Source organism: Haliotis rubra, unplaced genomic scaffold (genome assembly GCF_003918875.1).
Source record: "Haliotis rubra isolate DU_JTF1 unplaced genomic scaffold, ASM391887v1 Scf509, whole genome shotgun sequence".
NCBI classification, from domain to species: domain Eukaryota; kingdom Metazoa; phylum Mollusca; class Gastropoda; order Lepetellida; family Haliotidae; genus Haliotis; species Haliotis rubra.
In genome coordinates this window covers 56,314-75,392 of record NW_025767201.1, presented here as the reverse complement: position 1 = coordinate 75,392, position 19,079 = coordinate 56,314, and the positions used below count along the sequence as shown (strand labels likewise).

Below are 19,079 nucleotides of genomic sequence, written 5' to 3'. Positions count from 1 at the left end.
TTCTAGGCATTTGTAATGTCTTTATACGTTTAGGCTGAACAATAATTACAACCGAAAGATTCAGTCCATTCTGTAACGCTATTGAAGACGAATTTCATTTTAGGTTTATTTGGCATCTCAAGAAACATTATTTATCACAAATGTCTATCGTAAAATACTACCTCCCTAACCGTCCTAACAGTCAGACGTTAACGAACAATCAAAACATCCCCGAATAGCCCTATTTATTCATCTTGTATATGTGGTAAGGATTGAACACATACCCAATATTGGATAATATATATGATAATAGAGCTCTGTAACTGCATATGAGCTTATGGCCTTTCATGCAATAAAGAATTCAATTGAATGAATACACAGACGTTAAACCACTTGACTACCTTGTCGTTGAGTCAGAAGTCAAGCTACTTGTTCACCTTGTCCTTGAGTCAGACGTTAAACCACTTGACCAGCTGATCGTCGAGGCAGAGGTTAAACTACTTGACCTCCTTGTCGTTGAGTCAGACGTTAAACTGCTTGAACACCTTGTCCTTGAGTCAGACGTTAAACGACTTGACCAGGGTGCCGTTGTACAAAACATCCTTAGCGCCAAGGCTACCTTAAGTCTATGTTAAAGTATGGGAGTTACAGTCACCTTAGCGCTAAGATCGCTTTGTACAACGGCACCCAGCTGATCGTAGAGGCAGACGTTAAACCACTTGACCAGCTGATCGTAGAGGCAGACGTTAAACCACTTGACCAGCTGATCGTAAAGGCAGACGTTAAACCACTTGACCAGCTGATCGTAGAGGCAGACGTTAACCCACTTGACCAGCTGATCGTTGAACAGACGTCAAACTACTTTGCTGCCTTGACGTAGATAGGCAGACGACTAACTAATTGAGCACCTAGGCGTTGAGGCAGACGTCCAACTAACTGACTACCTGGTCGTAAGTCTGGCCAATCCTCTGGTTGAGATATCCCTTATCTCATGATACCATGACCTGTAAGACATCTGTCTGTTCTCATCTGTCGTGAGTGAGCGGATGCTTTAGAAGATGTGGAACATATTTATTGTCACTGTGTTCGGACTGATGGTTTCCCCGTGTGACAGTCGACCTGAGAGTGGGCTGTTACTGACCTACAAGGACGGGGACGGCACTGCCCGGCTCTACTCGGACGGGAACAGCGTGGTGTACGCCTTCTTTTCGAAAGCCGGTCATCTCATTGACTGCGACATGAGTTCACTCAATGGCTCTACGATTCTCTTCAAGAGGTATAGTTTGCAATAGTTTTAAAAGCAAAACATGTATTGCGATGTTTTACCATATTTAAATAACTATTGTATACGTTGTAACAATCAAATCGATTGCAATACCAAAAAGTGGTATCTCAGTCCGTATATTCATGACGCGTGTGTAGAGTTTTTAATCTACCTCCACAACACAAAGATATTGAAATGGCTAATTTCACTAAGAAATATCTGAGGACGGTGTTACATGTATTTGTATTTTAATGAAGGCAAGTATGTTAGGTGATGTTCAACTCACTCCTGTAGTAGATGGTACAGTTATTGCCATTCCTTTACATCCTATTCTCAGCTTCTTGTTATCCTGAAGCCTAGGTTCAATTCCCCACATTTGAATCGTGTGTAATGCACATTTCTCTTGTCTTCCGCTGTGATATTGCTGGAATATTGCTAAAACGGCGTAAAACCATACTCATTCACACGCTTACATAACATATAACACATAACAGTTCTTTGTGAAATATATACTTGTGAAAAATGTAACCATGTAAGACTAAGTCACATTTCAGAGGTATGGAGAGGAAAATACCATAGGCATAGGTTACTGTCACAATTTTGTGTTAGGGGAGAGGAATACAGTAGGCAAAGCATTAAGTCACGGTTCAGTGGTAGGGGAGATTGTACACAGTAGGCATAAGTTACTGTCACAGTTCAGTGGTAGGAGAGAGGGTACACAGTAGGCATAGGATACCGTCACAGTTCAGTGGTAGGAGAGAGGGTACACAGTAGGCATAGGATATTGTCAAAGTTCAGTGGTAGGGGAGAGGGTACACAGTAGGCATAGGTTACTGTCACAGTTTAGTGGTTGGGGTGAGGGTACACAGTAGGTATAGGTTACTGTCACAGTTTAGTGGTTGGGGTGAGGGTACACAGTAGGTATAGGTTAGTGTCACAGTTTAGTGGTAGGGGTGAGGGTACACAGTAGGTATAGGTTAGTGTCACAGTTTAGTGGTTGGGGTGAGGGTACACAGTAGGTATAGGTTAGTGTCACAGTTTAGTGGTAGGGGTGAGGGTACACAGTAGGTATAGGTTAGTGTCACAGTTTAGTGGTAGGGGTGAGGGTACACAGTAGGTATAGGTTAGTGTCACAGTTTAGTGGTTGGGATGAGGGTACACAGTAGGTATAGGTTACTGTCACAGTTTAGTGGTTGGGGTGAGGGTACACAGTAGGTATAGGTTAGTGTCACAGTTTAGTGGTTGGGGTGAGGGTACACAGTAGGTATAGGTTAGTGTCACAGTTTAGTGGTTGGGGTGAGGGTACACAGTAGGCATAGGTTAGTGTCACAGTTCAGTGGTAGGAGAGAGGGTACACAGTAGGCATAGGATATTGTCAAAGTTCAGTGGTAGGAGAGAGGGTACACAGTAGGCATAGGATATTGTCAAAGTTCAGTGGTAGGGGAGAGGGTACACAGTAGGTATAGGTTACTGTCACAGTTTAGTGGTTGGGGTGAGGGTACACTAAGTAGGTATAGGTTAGTGTCACAGTTTAGTGGTTGGGGTGAGGGTACACAGTAGGTATAGGTTACTGTCACAGTTTAGTGGTTGGGTGAGGGTACACTAAGTAGATATAGGTTACTGTCACAGTTTAGTGGTTGGGGTGAGGGTACACAGTAGGTATAGGTTAGTGTCACAGTTCAGTGGTTGGGGTGAGGGTACACAGTAGGTATAGGTTACTGTCACAGTTTAGTGGTTGGGTGAGGGTACACTAAGTAGATATATGTTACTGTCACAGTTTAGTGGTTGGGGTGAGGGTACACAGTAGGTATAGGTTACTGTCACAGTTTAGTGGTTGGGGTGAGGGTACACAGTAGGTATAGGTTAGTGTCACAGTTCAGTGGTTGGGGTGAGGGTACACAGTAGGTATAGGTTACTGTCACAGTTTAGTGGTTGGGGTGAGGGTGCACAGTAGGTATAGGTTACTGTCACAGTTCAGTGGTTGGGGTGAGGGTACACAGTAGGCATAGGTTAGTGTCACAGTTTAGTGGTTGGGGTGAGGGTACACAGTAGGTATAGGTTAGTGTCACAGTTTAGTGGTTGGGGTGAGGGTACACAGTAGGCATAGGTTAGTGTCACAGTTTAGTGGTTGGGGTGAGGGTACACAGTAGGTATAGGTTACTGTCACAGTTCAGTTGTTGGGGTGAGGGTACACAGTAGGCATAGGTTACTGTCACAGTTTAGTGGTTGGGGTGAGGGTACACAGTAGGCATAGGTTAGTGTCACAGTTTAGTGGTTGGGTGGAGGGTACACTAAGTAGGTATAGGTTAGTGTGACAGTTTAGTGGTTGGGATGAGGGTACACAGTAGGCATAGGTTAGTGTCACAGTTTAGTGGTTGGGGTGAGGGTACACTAAGTAGGTATAGGTTAGTGTCACAGTTTAGTGGTTGGGATGAGATCACAGTTCAGTTGTTGTGGGGATGAGGGTACACAGTAGGTATAGGTTACTGTCACAGTTTAGTGGTTGGGGTGAGGGTACACAGTAGGCATAGGTTAGTGTCACAGTTTAGTGGTTGGGGTGAGGGTACACTAAGTAGGTATAGGTTAGTGTCACAGTTTAGTGGTTGGGATGAGGGTACACAGTAGGTATAGGTTACTGTCAGAGTTCAGTGGTTGGGGTGAGGGTGCACAGTAGGCATAGGATACTGTCACAGTTCAGTGGTTGGGGTGAGGGTACACAGTAGGTATAGGTTACTGTCACAGATTAGTGGTTGGGGTGAGGGTACACAGTAGGCATAAGTTACTGTCACAGTTTAGTGGTTGGGGTGAGGGTACACAGTAGGTATAGGTTAGTGTCACAGTTCAGTGGTTGGGGTGAGGGTACACAGTAGGCATAGGCTACTGTCACAGTTTAGTGGTTGGGGTGAGGGTACACAGTAGGCATAGGTTACTGTCACAGTTTAGTGGTTGTGGTGAGGGTACACAGTAGGTATAGGTTAGTGTCACAGTTCAGTTGTTGGGGTGAGGGTACACAGTAGGCATAGGATACTGTCACAGTTCAGTGGTTGGGGTGAGGGTACACAGTAGGTATAGGTTACTGTCACAGTTCAGTGGTTGGGGTGAGGGTACACAGTAGGTATAGGTTACTGTCACAGTTTAGTGGTTGGGGTGAGGGTACACAGTAGGTATAGGTTAGTGTCACAGTTCAGTTGTTGGGATGAGGGTACACAGTAGACATAGGATACTGTCACAGTTCAGTTGTTGGGGTGAGGGTACACAGTAGGTATAGGTTAGTGTCACAGTTCAGTTGTTGGGGTGAGGGTACACAGTAGGTATAGGTTACTGTCACAGTTTAGTGGTTGGGGTGAGGGTACACAGTAGGCATAGGATACTGTTACAGTTTAGTGGTTGGGGTGAGGGTACACAGTAGGTATAGGTTACTGTCACAGTTTAGTGGTTGGGATGAGGGTATACAGTAGGTATAGGTTACTGTCAGAGTTCAGTGGTTGGGGTGAGGGTACACAGTAGGCATAGGATACTGTCACAGTTCAGTGGTTGGGGTGAGGGTACACAGTAGGTATAGGTTACTGTCACAGTTTAGTGGTTGGGGTGAGGGTACACAGTAGGCATAGGATACTGTCACAGTTTAGTGGTTGGGGTGAGGGTACACAGTAGGTATAGGTTACTGTCACAGTTCAGTGGTTGGGGTGAGGGTACACAGTAGGCATAGGTTACTGTCACAGTTTAGTGGTTGGGGTGAGGGTACACAGTAGGTATAGGTTAGTGTCACAGTTCCGTTGTTTGGGTGAGGGTTCACAGTAGGCATAGGATACTGTCACAGTTTAGTGGTTGGGGTGAGGGTACACAGTAGGTATAGGTTACTGTCACAGTTTAGTGGTTGGGGTGAGGGTACACAATAGGTATAGGTTACTGTCACAGTTTAGTGGTTGGGGTGAGGGTACACAGTAGGTATAGGTTACTGTCACAGTTTAGTGGTTGGGGTGAGGGTACACAATAGGTATAGGTTACTGTCACAGTTTAGTGGTTGGGGAGAGGGTACACAATAGGTATAGGATACTGTCACAGTTCAGTGGTTGGGGTGAGGGTACACAGTAGACATAGGATACTGTCACAGTTCAGTTGTTGGGGTGAGGGTACACAGTAGGTATAGGTTAGTGTCACAGTTCAGTTGTTGGGGTGAGGGTACACAATAGGTATAGGTTACTGTCACAGTTTAGTGGTTGGGGTGAGGGTACACAGTAGGTATAGGTTAGTGTCACAGTTTAGTGGTTGGGGTGAGGGTACACAGTAGGTATAGGTTACTGTCACAGTTCAGTGGTAGGGGTGAGGGTACACTAAGTAGGTATAGGTTACTGTCACAGTTTAGTGGTTGGGATGAGGGTACACAGTAGGTATAGGTTACTGTCACAGTTCAGTTGTTGGGGTGAAGGTACACAGTACGCATAGGTTACTGTCACAGTTTAGTGGTTGGGATGAGGGTACACAGTAGGTATAGGTTACTGTCACAGTTCAGTTGTTGGGGTGAGGGTACACAGTAGGCATAGGTTACTGTCACAGTTCAGTGGTTGGGGTGAGGGTACACAGTAGGTATAGGTTACTGTCACAGTTAAGTGGTTGGGGTGAGGGTCCACAGTAGGTATAGGTTACTGTCACAGTTCAGTGGTTGGGGTGAGGGTACACAGTAGGCATAGGATACTGTTACAGTTCAGTTGTTGGGGTGAGGGTACACAGTAGGTATAGGTTACTGTCACAGTTTAGTGGTTGGGGTGAGGGTACACAGTAGGTATAGGTTAGTGTCACAGTTCAGTTGTTGGGGTGAGGGTACACAATAGGTATAGGTTAGTGTCACAGTTTAGTGGTTGGGGTGAGGGTACACTAAGTAGATATAGGTTACTGTCACAGTTTAGTGGTTGGGGTGAGGGTACACAATAGGTATAGGTTAGTGTCACAGTTTAGTGGTTGGGGTGAGGGTACACAGTAGGTATAGGATACTGTCACAGTTTAGTGGTTGAGGTGAGGGTACACAATAGGTATAGGTTACTGTCACAGTTTAGTGGTAAAGGAGAGGGTACACAATAGGTATAGGATACTGTCACAGTTCAGTGGTTGGGGTGAGGGTACACGGTAGACATAGGATACTGTCACAGTTCAGTGGTTGGGGTGAGGGTACACATTAGGTATAGGTTAGTGTCACAGTTCAGTTGTTGGGGTGAGGGTACACAATAGGTATAGGTTACTGTCACAGTTTAGTGGTTGGGGTGAGGGTACACAGTAGGTATAGGGTAGTGTCACAGTTCTGTTGTTGGGGTGAGGGTACACAGTAGGCATAGGTTACTGTCACAGTTTAGTGGTTGGGGTGAGGGTACACAGTAGGTATAGGTTACTGTCACAGTTGAGTGGTTGGGGTGAGGGTACACTAAGTAGATATAGGTTACTGTCACAGTTCAGTGGTAGGGGTGAGGGTACACTAAGTAGGTATAGGTTACTGTCACAGTTTAGTGGTTGGGATGAGGGTACACAGTAGGTATAGGTTACTGTCACAGTTCAGTTGTTGGGGTGAAGGTACACAGTACGCATAGGTTACTGTCACAGTTTAGTGGTTGGGATGAGGGTACACAGTAGGTATAGGTTACTGTCACAGTTCAGTTGTTCGGGTGAGGGTACACAGTAGGCATAGGTTACTGTCACAGTTCAGTGGTTGGGGTGAGGGTACACAGTAGGTATAGGTTACTGTCACAGTTTAGTGGTTGGGGTGAGGGTCCACAGTAGGTATAGGTTACTGTCACAGTTCAGTGGTTGGGGTGAGGGTACACAGTAGGCATAGGATACTGTTACAGTTCAGTTGTTGGGGTGAGGGTACACAGTAGGTATAGGTTACTGTCACAGTTTAGTGGTTGGGGTGAGGGTACACAGTAGGTATAGGTTAGTGTCACAGTTCAGTTGTTGGGGTGAGGGTACACAATAGGTATAGGTTAGTGTCACAGTTTAGTGGTTGGGGTGAGGGTACACTAAGTAGATATAGGTTACTGTCACAGTTTAGTGGTTGGGGTGAGGGTACACAATAGGTATAGGTTAGTGTCACAGTTTAGTGGTTGGGGTGAGGGTACACAGTAGGTATAGGATACTGTCACAGTTTAGTGGTTGGGGTGAGGGTACACAATAGGTATAGGTTACTGTCACAGTTTAGTGGTAGGGGAGAGGGTACACAATAGGTATAGGATACTGTCACAGTTCAGTGGTTGGGGTGAGGGTACACAGTAGACATAGGATACTGTCACAGTTCAGTTGTTGGGGTGAGGGTACACAGTAGGTATAGGTTAGTGTCACAGTTCAGTTGTTGGGGTGAGGGTACACAATAGGTATAGGTTACTGTCACAGTTTAGTGGTTGGGGTGAGGGTACACAGTAGGTATAGGTTAGTGTCACAGTTTAGTGGTTGGGGTGAGGGTACACAGTAGGTATAGGTTACTGTCACAGTTCAGTGGTTGGGGTGAGGGTACACAGTAGACATAGGATACTGTCACAGTTCAGTTGTTGGGGTGAGGGTACACAGTAGGTATAGGTTAGTGTCACAGTTCAGTGGTTGGGGTGAGGGTACACAGTAGGTATAGGTTAGTGTCACAGTTCAGTTGTTGGGGTGAGGGTACACAGTAGGTATAGGTTAGTGTCACAGTTCAGTTGTTGGGGTGAGGGTACACAGTAGGTATAGGTTACTGTCACAGTTTAGTGGTTGGGGTGAGGGTACACAGTAGGCATAGGATACTGTTACAGTTTAGTGGTTGGGGTGAGGGTACACAGTAGGTATAGGTTACTGTCACAGTTTAGTGGTTGGGGTGAGGGTACACAGTAGGCATAGGATACTGTCACAGTTTAGTGGTTGGGGTGAGGGTACACAGTAGGTATAGGTTACTGTCACAGTTCAGTGGTTGGGGTGAGGGTACACAGTAGGCATAGGATACTGTCACAGTTCAGTTGTTGGGGTGAGGGTACACAGTAGGCATAGGATACTGTTACAGTTCAGTTGTTGGGGTGAGGGTACACTAAGTAGGTAAGGTGACGTTTGTGTCATTAGGTGAATGTTTCCTACTGTCACAGGCTTTGAGTAACCGTCCAGAATCTCACCAACTCGTTACTTTTGATCTGCGCCGCCTGGCAAGACAATGCCGTCGATATATGCGGAAAATGGTAAGCCTTCGCCGTGTATGAGTTTCATTGTAAAATGCACGTGCCCTTTCATATGAAATAAAAACTTGCCAAACTGTAATGTAGATGGTATCATGTTCTAACGTCACGCATTTTAACTATTCTTTTACTATTCTTTTATTCATTCTTTTATTATTATTGTAAATAATTCCTTTACTTCATTTATAATATTGAATATTCACAGAATATAATTGCATAACTAGAACTACATAATTGTTTTTCTAATATATTTACAAGAGAATGTCTGGATATATGTGATGGTAACTTGTGCAGTACAGATAAACAACGAACACTGTATCTGTGATTGCAGCTGAGGCAGAGTGACCAGGACAACGTGGAGCAGGTTCGCATCACCAAACAGAGAATCAAGCTTCATATGGGGTACCCAGGTAGTACATTTAGTCCGCAGTTGGAAACAATATTTCTACAATATTTTCTCAATGAAAGTAAAACATATCTTAACATCTGTTTATCTAAATATGTAGACTCGTCCAACATGAAGCATTTCATAATCATCTCAAGAAATAACAATCGTGTAGATAAAGCTTAGGTAGAGTGATTTGGAAGTAATAGATCAGCAGTGTTTGCTTAACTGATTTTATTCATGAAAGAAAGCATCAAGTTATCCAGCATAGACGAGCGGTTTTCCATCAGTTACACGGGTGTATTTGCACTATACATAAATAGAAATTGGGAAACAGGAAATACGCACAGAGAGTAAGGAATAGAAGGAATACTTTACAATCAGAGAAATCGTTTAGTTTGGTCTATGTACATATGGACACATCTAAAAACCATTGCGATTCTCTTTGATGGAGAGACCTGCAATGCCAATCGATTGCCTCACTCTCGTCGGTGGGTGAGAGAGTTTCTGAAGTTACACTGTGTTTCTGGTGTATTCAAGTGAGGTCTTATAATAACTGCATACATTCTGTTCAAGATGAACTATGATTTTCTCAAAGCACATATAATTTTTGTATGTTTTCTTGACTACATTATCAACATGGTGATACCAACTCACACTGGAAGAACAGGTTAACACCCAATGTTTCTGAAAACCTAGAAAAACTTCAGTCTTACAAAAGTAAAGTTTGACTTTTGTTCCGTTTTGGTAAGATTTCCGCCCGTAATCCCCGCTTGAAATGTATTCTATTTATTATGTTTATTTCAAGGGGTTAGGGTTTAGGTTTAGGGTTTAGATTTAGCATTATGTTAGGTTTAGGTTTAGGGTTTGGGTAGGCTTCCTATAAAACCCATCTATTCTTTCTATGGATCTTAGGCATAGAATGATAAAAAAACGGCGGTTACGGGCGGAAATCTTTCCTCCATTTTTCCATGATTATATTTTATCAACCATTCCGAAGCTCAACTTAATGATGTTAAGTTTGTTTCATTCATCGATTTTCAAACTAACTCTTCAGTGAAGACATCTTATGAGATGTCATCTCGTAATGCAATGTAATTTATCTCCTATATTTGATCAACATAAACAATCAATAGGAAGGGGCCAAGTATCGATCCCCGTGGGACGCCCACCTTGAACATTTTCGGCTTGGACATATCTCCATTCACAAACACCGACTGCTTTGTTATTACTTACATAAGCCAATCAAGACTAAAATTTATGCTACAGAGTATTTTCAAGAAAATAGTTTTACAAAATGTTTATTCAAGACAACCCTTTCAAACACCTTTTCAACACAGCTTATCATTAATATAATCATGTAATTGTAAAGAAAGGAATGATCTAAATACACAATGGGATTTACAAGAATGATCCTCCTTTCTTGAATAGAGGCATAACAGTCGCTCGTTTCCATGTCCTTGGTACACAGACTTGAACTAAGTGATATACATGTACAAATATCTAAGATTTCTAACATAGCATAGCATCTATTAGCGATAAACACGTGCTTTCTTCATCACCAACATCAGAAATTGATTCGAAATATTCGTTTGAAATGTTTTCATTTTCTGAATCTCTGAAAGCGACTGGACCTTCATTATGTATATACTTCGTTTTAGCTTGAATGTAAGAAGCTGAGCCAGGACTTTTACAATATTGCGAAACACTTTGTTGACGACAGAAAGTTAAAAAAATGTTTCATCAAGTTTTGAATAACAAAGGCAAAGCATTTCATGTTATCCAACACTTTGTTACGCTGTTTTCTATGTTTAACCAAATCAGCCTCTAATTAGATATGACACTTTTTTACATTCGCGTCAGACATAACAACATACCATAGTTTGTTATTAGGTCTCATTGTCACAATTTTCAGGTGGTACGCATTGATTTGCATACTCATTAAAGCGTTCATAAAATACACAACATACACTACAGCAGCATCATTACACTCGTGAAGCAAAGACAACTAACCTGAACTACTTACATGTACATTTATCATAATTACCATCTTTATAGCGCCAGGTGTGCCATTAATGCGACTTTAGCTTAGATAATATGCCTCTCTGTGAAAATGTATATCTCCTCGTGATCGCGTATTGTTTTATACGGGATATAGTGTATCAAGAGGTTATTTTTTAAACGTTCGTACGTCACGCCGAAGTCCCCGCATGGGTACAATGTGTGAAGCCCATTTCTGTTGTCCAAAGCCGTGATATTGCTGGAATATTGCTAAAAACGGCGTAAAACCATACTATTGTTTCATATGATTCTATCGCACCACGTTTTGACACGTGGTCCTGAAAGTGTCCTTGTAATTTGAATGACTCTAGTTGGGTTCTGCTATGACATGACGTAGATGTTTTGTATCGAGAGAAAAATCGTCGACAATTTCCAGTTTGCTAGAAACATCTTAAGCCGATTCAATAATGTTGTCAAATTTATTCCATAAATTTAAGCTAGTACATAATAATAAAGGTTTATAAGGAATACCTCCCATGCTATCACCCAACACATATGGTTATCTTGTACGACAAAACGACCCAGTACTGCATGTGTTCAACGATTGTTATTTGTCACTGTGCACAGTTGGTGATAAATCGTAGCCACAGTCGACTCGGCATTTTGCTATAGACTATTACATAGCTGCCAACACATAGCAGCATTTGTTCGTTGCACATTCTGCTGAATTCCCTGTGACAACTGCCTGAATTTATTCAAGTCTGTAATAAACAATCCAGTGATATCGTGAGCCTCTTACAACTTGCATAGACCTGTTCTAACCCAGACAAGACTTCTGCCGTTTACTTTGGATGTTTTCACAAACGCGTTCAAAACATGGATATTTCTGACACCTACAATTATTAAACCGTCCACGATTACACACGTGCAACACACTGACTGACATGTGGACCTACGACTATCTGTGTACAATATCTGTGTCCGTTTCCGTATGTGACCAGATGGTGTACCATAAGTATGGTAATCACTTATACTCACTGAGTTGCTGCTTGAGAGGCTTTTCTAGGAGGATTCTGAAGCTGTTAGCACGATGACTGAGTGGGTTTGGGCAGAGGGCCTGCTGCGGTGACACTTGTCTGCGAGGTGTGTGTATACGGTGACATGTATGAAGGATTTATTGTCTTTCTTTGCGCTTGCGTTAGGTATTTTCATGCATGGTTTAGATCAATGCGGATAGTTCCGTAAGGTCCTGTCCATTTCGTTCAGACTTTGAATGAAAGGCCTTAGATTTAACTGTGAGATCAGTCATTATGTCACCTGATCACCAACGGGATAGGAGTGTTCCTTAGCTCTGGTATTTTGAAGACCTCGGAATGACCAAACTGGTTTGACAATGACCAGCACGTGTTCGGGGTAGTATATTTTTCCTCTTTCGCACACCCCACTAGGTTTTGAGTGGTAGGACAAAGTGTAGTAGTGCTTGATATCCAGCGGGCATTGACCAGCTTGGAAATGAACTTCCTGCCATGGGCACCAATGGTGCTGGCTTGGTATAAAAATGACTATGAATAATTAATGAGTATTGTATGATGGGTGGCTTCTCGTCCAAAGTGGCAACCACCGGCCCTGAAATCACGGGAGGCAAAATTAAGCTCTTTGCGAGAACTAACGGGGACAACCAGCTGTGAGAGCTATTGTTCTTCTGATCTCTATGCCTTGCGTGACAGAAATGCAATCCGTTACAAAAACAGTCGACAGAAACACCTCAATCTGCGTTCCTTTTACTCTCTACTCCCCCCCTCTCTCGCTCCTCACAAAACAAATTCGACAAGCTTATGGCTTTGAGCAACAACTGGACGAACTCAAATCAGGCTTTTTAGATACGGTTTAAATCAACAATCGTCTGTCGCATCTCCTATCTGAAAATCGAATATCTTGCTACCTCATATTATGTTTATGCGCTTTCCCTGTCCTCTTCAAGCTTCCACTACTTCATCGTGTCTCTTTCAAGATAGAAGAAGGGATATCAAATCTGTCGGTACATTTAAATACATGGCTCAGCCACAACAATCACAACTCATTCCTATTGATTGTTCCAATTCTACCTGTCTGTGTCCTTAGCACCAAGTGTTGTCGAACCCTTTCAACGGAAACATTCAATTATCCTGTAGCCTGTGTATCCTGTCACAACACAGCCGAACAGCTAACACATCAGTTTCCTGCAAATCTTGCTCTACTGCAACACTTCTTTGACTCTTCGACCCTCGCTCCCACTGCAGGTGACACCAATTCAAAAATCCGTATTTAAGATAACAAAATCCATTGAAGTCTCGGACGAATTGCTGGACGTGACAAAAGTGATCGGACCATCTTCCAGAGTTTAGCTGAACCTCTCCTGGATGGTTAGATGCCTGTCCCTAGTTACTAGCCCAACACAAATGCCCTCGTCAGTACTAGTATTTCAGTCTTCTCTTTCTGTTTGGTCTTTAAGATGTTCTTCAAGAAACGCGCTCTTTCAGCAGCACACGCCCAAAGGCACATCTGTGAAATGTGCTTTGTTTCCAACCTTTAACTACAATGCCCACACATCGTATGTTCCTATGACTATGTCACTACTTTAACTATCATATCTCCATTCTGAAAGGGGTCCTCATTCCCATGTCACCAATAAACTAACCACCATCCATCTCTATCTCTTATATCAATTCCCTCAAGTTACACAAGCCTTTTCAGCAACTCCTCACCGCTTGTAACCTAATAGTTCACCATGGGTACTTTCACATTTTACACCTTCGAGCATATTGTGAAATGTTATTGTTTTAAATTGTTAGGAAGGCTAAAAGCAAACGTGTTCATGAAAACCTTAAATTATTTGATCAAAGACAGTGTCAGTGGTCTGTGTCGACACCGACCTTTCTTCTTTCGTAGATCCCATGGTCAGGAGCAGGTAAAAATTCCCTACCCAGAAGCATAGAGCTCAGGTTACAAATCAGTTGAATTTAAGCATCGTGGGGCGCGGAGAGTCCTTGGATGGGTGACCGTGTTTGGCAACTTGACCCATCAGAGTTTCTAGGACTTCAGTCCTGTCCCACAACGGAGCACATGTGATACATGTAGTCTCACCTTAAGGAAGTGAGTTTGTTCAAAATTGCCCCTGTTCACCCATCAGAAAATGCGTACCCTGTGGGATAAATCATGTGACTATAACCTTGTAGCGCCTAGGCAGATTGGGTTATCCAGGGTTGACTTTGTGATGCGCCGTTGGATACCAGGCGCCATAGAAATTCATTATTATAAATAATTAAGAAGCGTCTTTTTTTGAAACAATATTGAGATGGCCATCTTTCCAGGCCTTTTTTCCTGTCGTATATGCCATGGTCAAACACTGACAGATATTTTGCACCTGCAAGTGCATGTTTGAGCGTGGCTCCAATTAAAATTAACTCTTGTTAGGCAATGCTGAGATTATCTTCTAACCACCTACCTTATGTAGTAAACTTTAAGAGCATAGGCTAATCCAATTGGAATCACAACATCAGAAAAAACTGTTAATGTTAAACGAGTAGAGCTGTGAGCTATATATACTTGGATTTACGACCTTAAGCACACTTGCTTGAAATAAAACCAAGGAACTCACTGCTCTGTCTTCTCTTGCTTTCAGGTAAGAAACATTTATATTGTATTCTAATTCTTCTTATGTCATTGTAAATTCTCTGGAAAATATTGGAGTTAACTTTGAAACACTGCAATAATATTTATGCTCTTTATGAAATATGCACCACTCAACATGCTAGTTCGAAATGACCGTTTAATACTTTGGCACTATCCAGTGACGTGTATTGCGTCGTGGGTTCTTCAGGTTATGTACAAACCATTAGTTATTTTCTATGTTTCAACATCCATGTGCATGTATCCCAAGTGTATGTTTGGTATTATCCCATCAACGTGTTAGTCTAGATTCTTGAACAGTAGTGTAGCGTTCAGTAGCTAGGTCAAGTACCTAAAAGTAGTTCCAAGATTTCTTTCAACTACTTTAAGCAATGCTGAATTTATATGTAGGTCAGCTTTTCCATAATTTCGGATAGTCCTCCGCTTAAATATTATATGAGTAGATTTACCTCCTATACACTCTCACAGTGACTTTTATCATCAAGATGTAGTATTTAGATATTGTATAACTTCCCGTTCATCGTAATGCTAAATACATTATAGAACAGCTTTTAAATGAAATTTTGTTATCAGAGTCATTTAAATATGTGAAGTGGTTCTTTCATATTTTAGGAACATATATATTCAAACCCGCATGGTTGTAGTTACAACGTTTATTCCATTTTCTTTTATCTGTACATAATTATAGGAAATACGCGTAGTCACTGACAACTGTGCCGTTGTTATATACCTTATCATACTCTTTTAACTAACCTACTATCGTCTTTTGTAGTTCACGACTATGTACCTTCGAACCTGATTTGTTTAAGCATAGAAGTACCAATGTTCCAAGCGTAATAAACTGTATCTGATGATATTCAGTCAGAATCAGTCTTGGGCATTGTGTGCTCTATATTTAACCAATATTTAAACATTTAGACAGAGTACTAAGGCTTCCACGGTGTTTCTGCTGTTGTTAGGATTCCGGAGTGTTCTGTCTTTGGACTTTTCGTGGAATTTTCAAGGCTTCTTCTTTTGTCTATAAGCTGAGCTCAAGTCAACAGAAGACCAACATAGAGCTATGATCATTATTAACCTGTACATTCTGCATGTCTGTTGCTGAGAGGCGAATATTCCCATCATAATCTTCAGTGCTATTGTCACTGCTCTTGTAGTATACTGCCTTTTGAGTTTGTACTGCTACTCTATTTTGTACTGTTTTAGTGATACCTTTGAGTTGACACCTCAGTAAATTGTAGATTACAACACACTTGTCAATTACCCTACTTATCTTTGTTTCACACCTAGTTCTTTTAATGACTGATTCCTGGTTAACTGATAAGTTTTAACTTGGGAATGGACACGTAATATAACATATTACCGTAGATGCACCCACAACCCATGTATTTTCATTATTGTTACTATACGACTTTACCGTAGTTAACGCAATAAGTATGAAATACCATACAAAGAATTCTATGCAGTTGTCATGATTAATTAATCTATCCGTAGGGTTATGTTATTTATCATTAACGTAGTTATTGTAGAGTAAATATTGCTTTGTTTGTTTTATGCGTTTTACCGTCGTTTACTTGTCTGCGCCTGACACACCTGAACGACCTCTAATGACCTGAGTTCATGTCACCTTTTCCTCCTCTCCCTCAACTTTGACATATTGCATATCATATATAGAGCGCATTTGTCTGTGGTGTATCACGTTGTTTGACCAAGGTTCAAAGATAATATATCGGATTGACTTAGCTGAATCTCCATATATTTTGTAGTGTTTAAATTGCAAGTGTGTGCATACAAACTGGCAATTCTGTTAATGGTCAAATATATTAATGTAAACTGCACCTTAATCACGAGTCACAGGCAGGCAGTATTACACGATACGTTGTTCCCGTATGTTCAGGCACACAGTCGTGTATGACCACCAGCACACAAACCAACAGAACCATAAGCAGGGCAGCCAGGAGTGCCGACAGATGCTGCAAGACACTCCATAGTTGCAAAGATGTGATGCCAGGTATACTACTTACATGTTTCTAGTTAGGAATGCGAGGGGAATCTAGTAGAATCAGTGCGCAGAACATATTTCCTCTGAAGAACTGCTAATATCAGATATAAAAAATACATTTCTCAAGAAGATAACGATGTCATACAATATTTCTAGTAGGTGTTCATACAGCCAGTTCTTATAGATGGGTTACTAATATCAGTGTGTCATGCAACCGGGGACAGTATACACCCCCTGCTTCTAGATGGATAACATCGTGCCCTGCAATAAATGCGGTTAATGTCCCTACCTGGGTGTATAAACAATATACATGTGCTTCGTATATATGCTGACCCGTGAAGGCCCGGGTTAGAATTGGCCTTCAGTAACCCATGCTTGTCGTAAGAGGCGACTAACGGGATCGGGTGGTCAGGCTCGCTGACTTGGTTGACACATGTCATCGGTTCCCAGTTGCGCAGATCGATGCTCATGCTGTTGATCACTGGATTGTCTGGTCCAGACTCGATTATACATGGATCGATTCATCTATCATCCCGGTATTTACAAGCTGACACAATATTTTAGTTTTGAAATCTGGTAATGTATCTAATTTTTTTATCTGTTTTATAGCCACGTCGTCTCACTCAGAGACGTTCAACTACTACCCGTGGCCGGTGTATGGGTGTTCCTGTACCGACGCTTTCAATAGCTGCTTGAAGAAGGCAAAAACTCCAGTTGCCCGTGAAGTGGGCAATCTTTTCTTCAATGTGTTTGGTGCACGTTGTTTCCGCGTGGAGGAGAAGCGTGAATGTGAGACGTGGGATGCATGGTACACAAAATGCACCAACTACCATTTCACACGACATGCACATTTAAAATCTACCAAGTCATTTGAAGACACTGGCAATTAACCGCATGTACACTCTTCAATGCACCTCCCTGATGTACAATATTTAACATGTGTGACACATTCCGTCAGGGAAACAATCATTCTCGCACTGAATGAAACAAAAAGTTGAATAAATGTTTTCCAAAAATGTTCTGTATTTGTTGGAGTGATTGTCTTTACCCTCTCTGAGCAAAGTGGGCCTTGCATGTATACATGTCTGCCCACACAGGGATGTGATTATGGGATACCGTTTATCATCAGATGCATATGATGCAGTTGGATATTCAAACATGGGAGTCTTCTTTCAGCAAATGTGTCGACTTCATTCGTATGCCGGCAAACGTATGTCAGTTGGAGTCACCCAGCACATGAACTACATGTATAAGTTTCTCTCCTATTTTGCCTACCATTTGCTTAGTTGGTATGACAAGTAATCCTTCAGCTATGAGCCATGCCATTAAAATAGGTGACCAAGATGTCACCAAGATGTCACCAAGATGAATGATGCAACTGTCCTGTTGTCAAACAGGTTTCTGCGGGGTATTTTGTACTGTACACAAACACTATCTGTCATTCTTCAATCACTTAACATTCATACCACTATGACATATGACAAACGTATGGGAAAACATCATTCTTTGACCCATGAAGCATGCACTCAACTCTTAAGAAAACTCGATGTTAATGATGCAAAATCACAAATTGCAGAAGTTGAAGTGTGTGTAGGGAATGTGAAGATATGGATGACTCAAAGTAAACTCAAACTAAACGAGAACAAAACAGACATTCTCATGGCTTGTTCACCAGTCAACTGAGTGTGAATTCACTTAAGATAGGCGAATCTCGGATCTCTGTGAGCCCAACAGTGAAACACCTGGGTGTCCTGACAGACTTTCCATCGAGCCACACGTCAGTAACGTATGTAAAATCTGTGATCAACAAATGAGGAATATCTCCAGCATACGCCACCTATTAACAACTGACGCAACACACCATCTTGTAAGACCTATGGTGTTGACCCGCTTGGACTACTGCAACAGTTTGCTTGGGAACATGAACAAAGACCTGCTCTCCAGGTTGCAAAAAGTCCAAAATGCAGCTGCCAGATTAATCTGCAAAACCACCAAGCACAGCCACATCTCCCCAATCCTCATGCGTCTGCACTGGTTACCACTCCCAGCCAGGATAGAATACAAGATCCTTAACATGACGTATAGATGTCTTAACAATGCAGCTCCATCGTATCCCTCTAGTTTTGTCAGAGAGTACGTTCCAACCAGGACTCTTGGATCAGCCGATCAGTCGCTGCTCATCGTCCCAAATGCACGTCTGAAGACAAACGGACATCGACGTTTTTCCTACTTGTCAGCTATCCTCTGGAACAATCTGCATGTGTCTCTCAAAGAATCCCCCTCAATAGCCAGCTTCCAGTTTAACTTAAAAACTTTCCTGTTCAAGAAGCACTATGACATATAAATGAACTCCTGTTGTAAATATGTATATATGTCAGCGCCATGAGCTACCACTTAGTGATTGGACATAGGGCGCTATACAATTATTATTATTATGTTTTACAGATTAAAGATGGAAATGCAGAAGAGAGGGTTCGGGTGATCCTGGCACAGTCAGTCTGGTAAGGCTCAGGGCCCTTGCTCCCTCTACACGCAGCCCAGACAGCGAATGGGGCTTCTCCCAGAAAACACAGCCTAGTCGAACCCACCAAGACCTCTCCG

At 42.2% G+C, this 19,079-nt stretch overlaps 1 protein-coding gene across 1 annotated transcript; it reads left to right on the top strand.

Moving 5' to 3' along the window:
- The first annotated feature begins 985 nt into the window (after positions 1-985).
- On the top strand, positions 986-17,499 carry LOC124292135 (phospholipase A2 isozymes PA3A/PA3B/PA5-like). The gene is made up of 5 exons (XM_046729186.1): positions 986-1,255; positions 8,338-8,427; positions 8,756-8,834; positions 16,374-16,487; positions 17,088-17,499. Exons 2-5 carry the CDS (start codon positions 8,416-8,418, stop codon positions 17,366-17,368), a joined length of 486 nt encoding a protein of 161 aa, XP_046585142.1. The 5' UTR covers positions 986-1,255; positions 8,338-8,415; the 3' UTR covers positions 17,369-17,499.
- The last annotated feature ends 1,580 nt before the right edge of the window (positions 17,500-19,079 follow it).

Excerpts from the sequence above, each read along its gene's own strand:
- LOC124292135 (XM_046729186.1), top strand. Across the intron at positions 8,835-16,373 it reads GCTTCATATGGGGTACCCAG|GCACACAGTCGTGTATGACC; the intron begins GTAGTACATTTA and ends CCGTATGTTCAG. Across the intron at positions 16,488-17,087 it reads TTGCAAAGATGTGATGCCAG|CCACGTCGTCTCACTCAGAG; the intron begins GTATACTACTTA and ends TCTGTTTTATAG.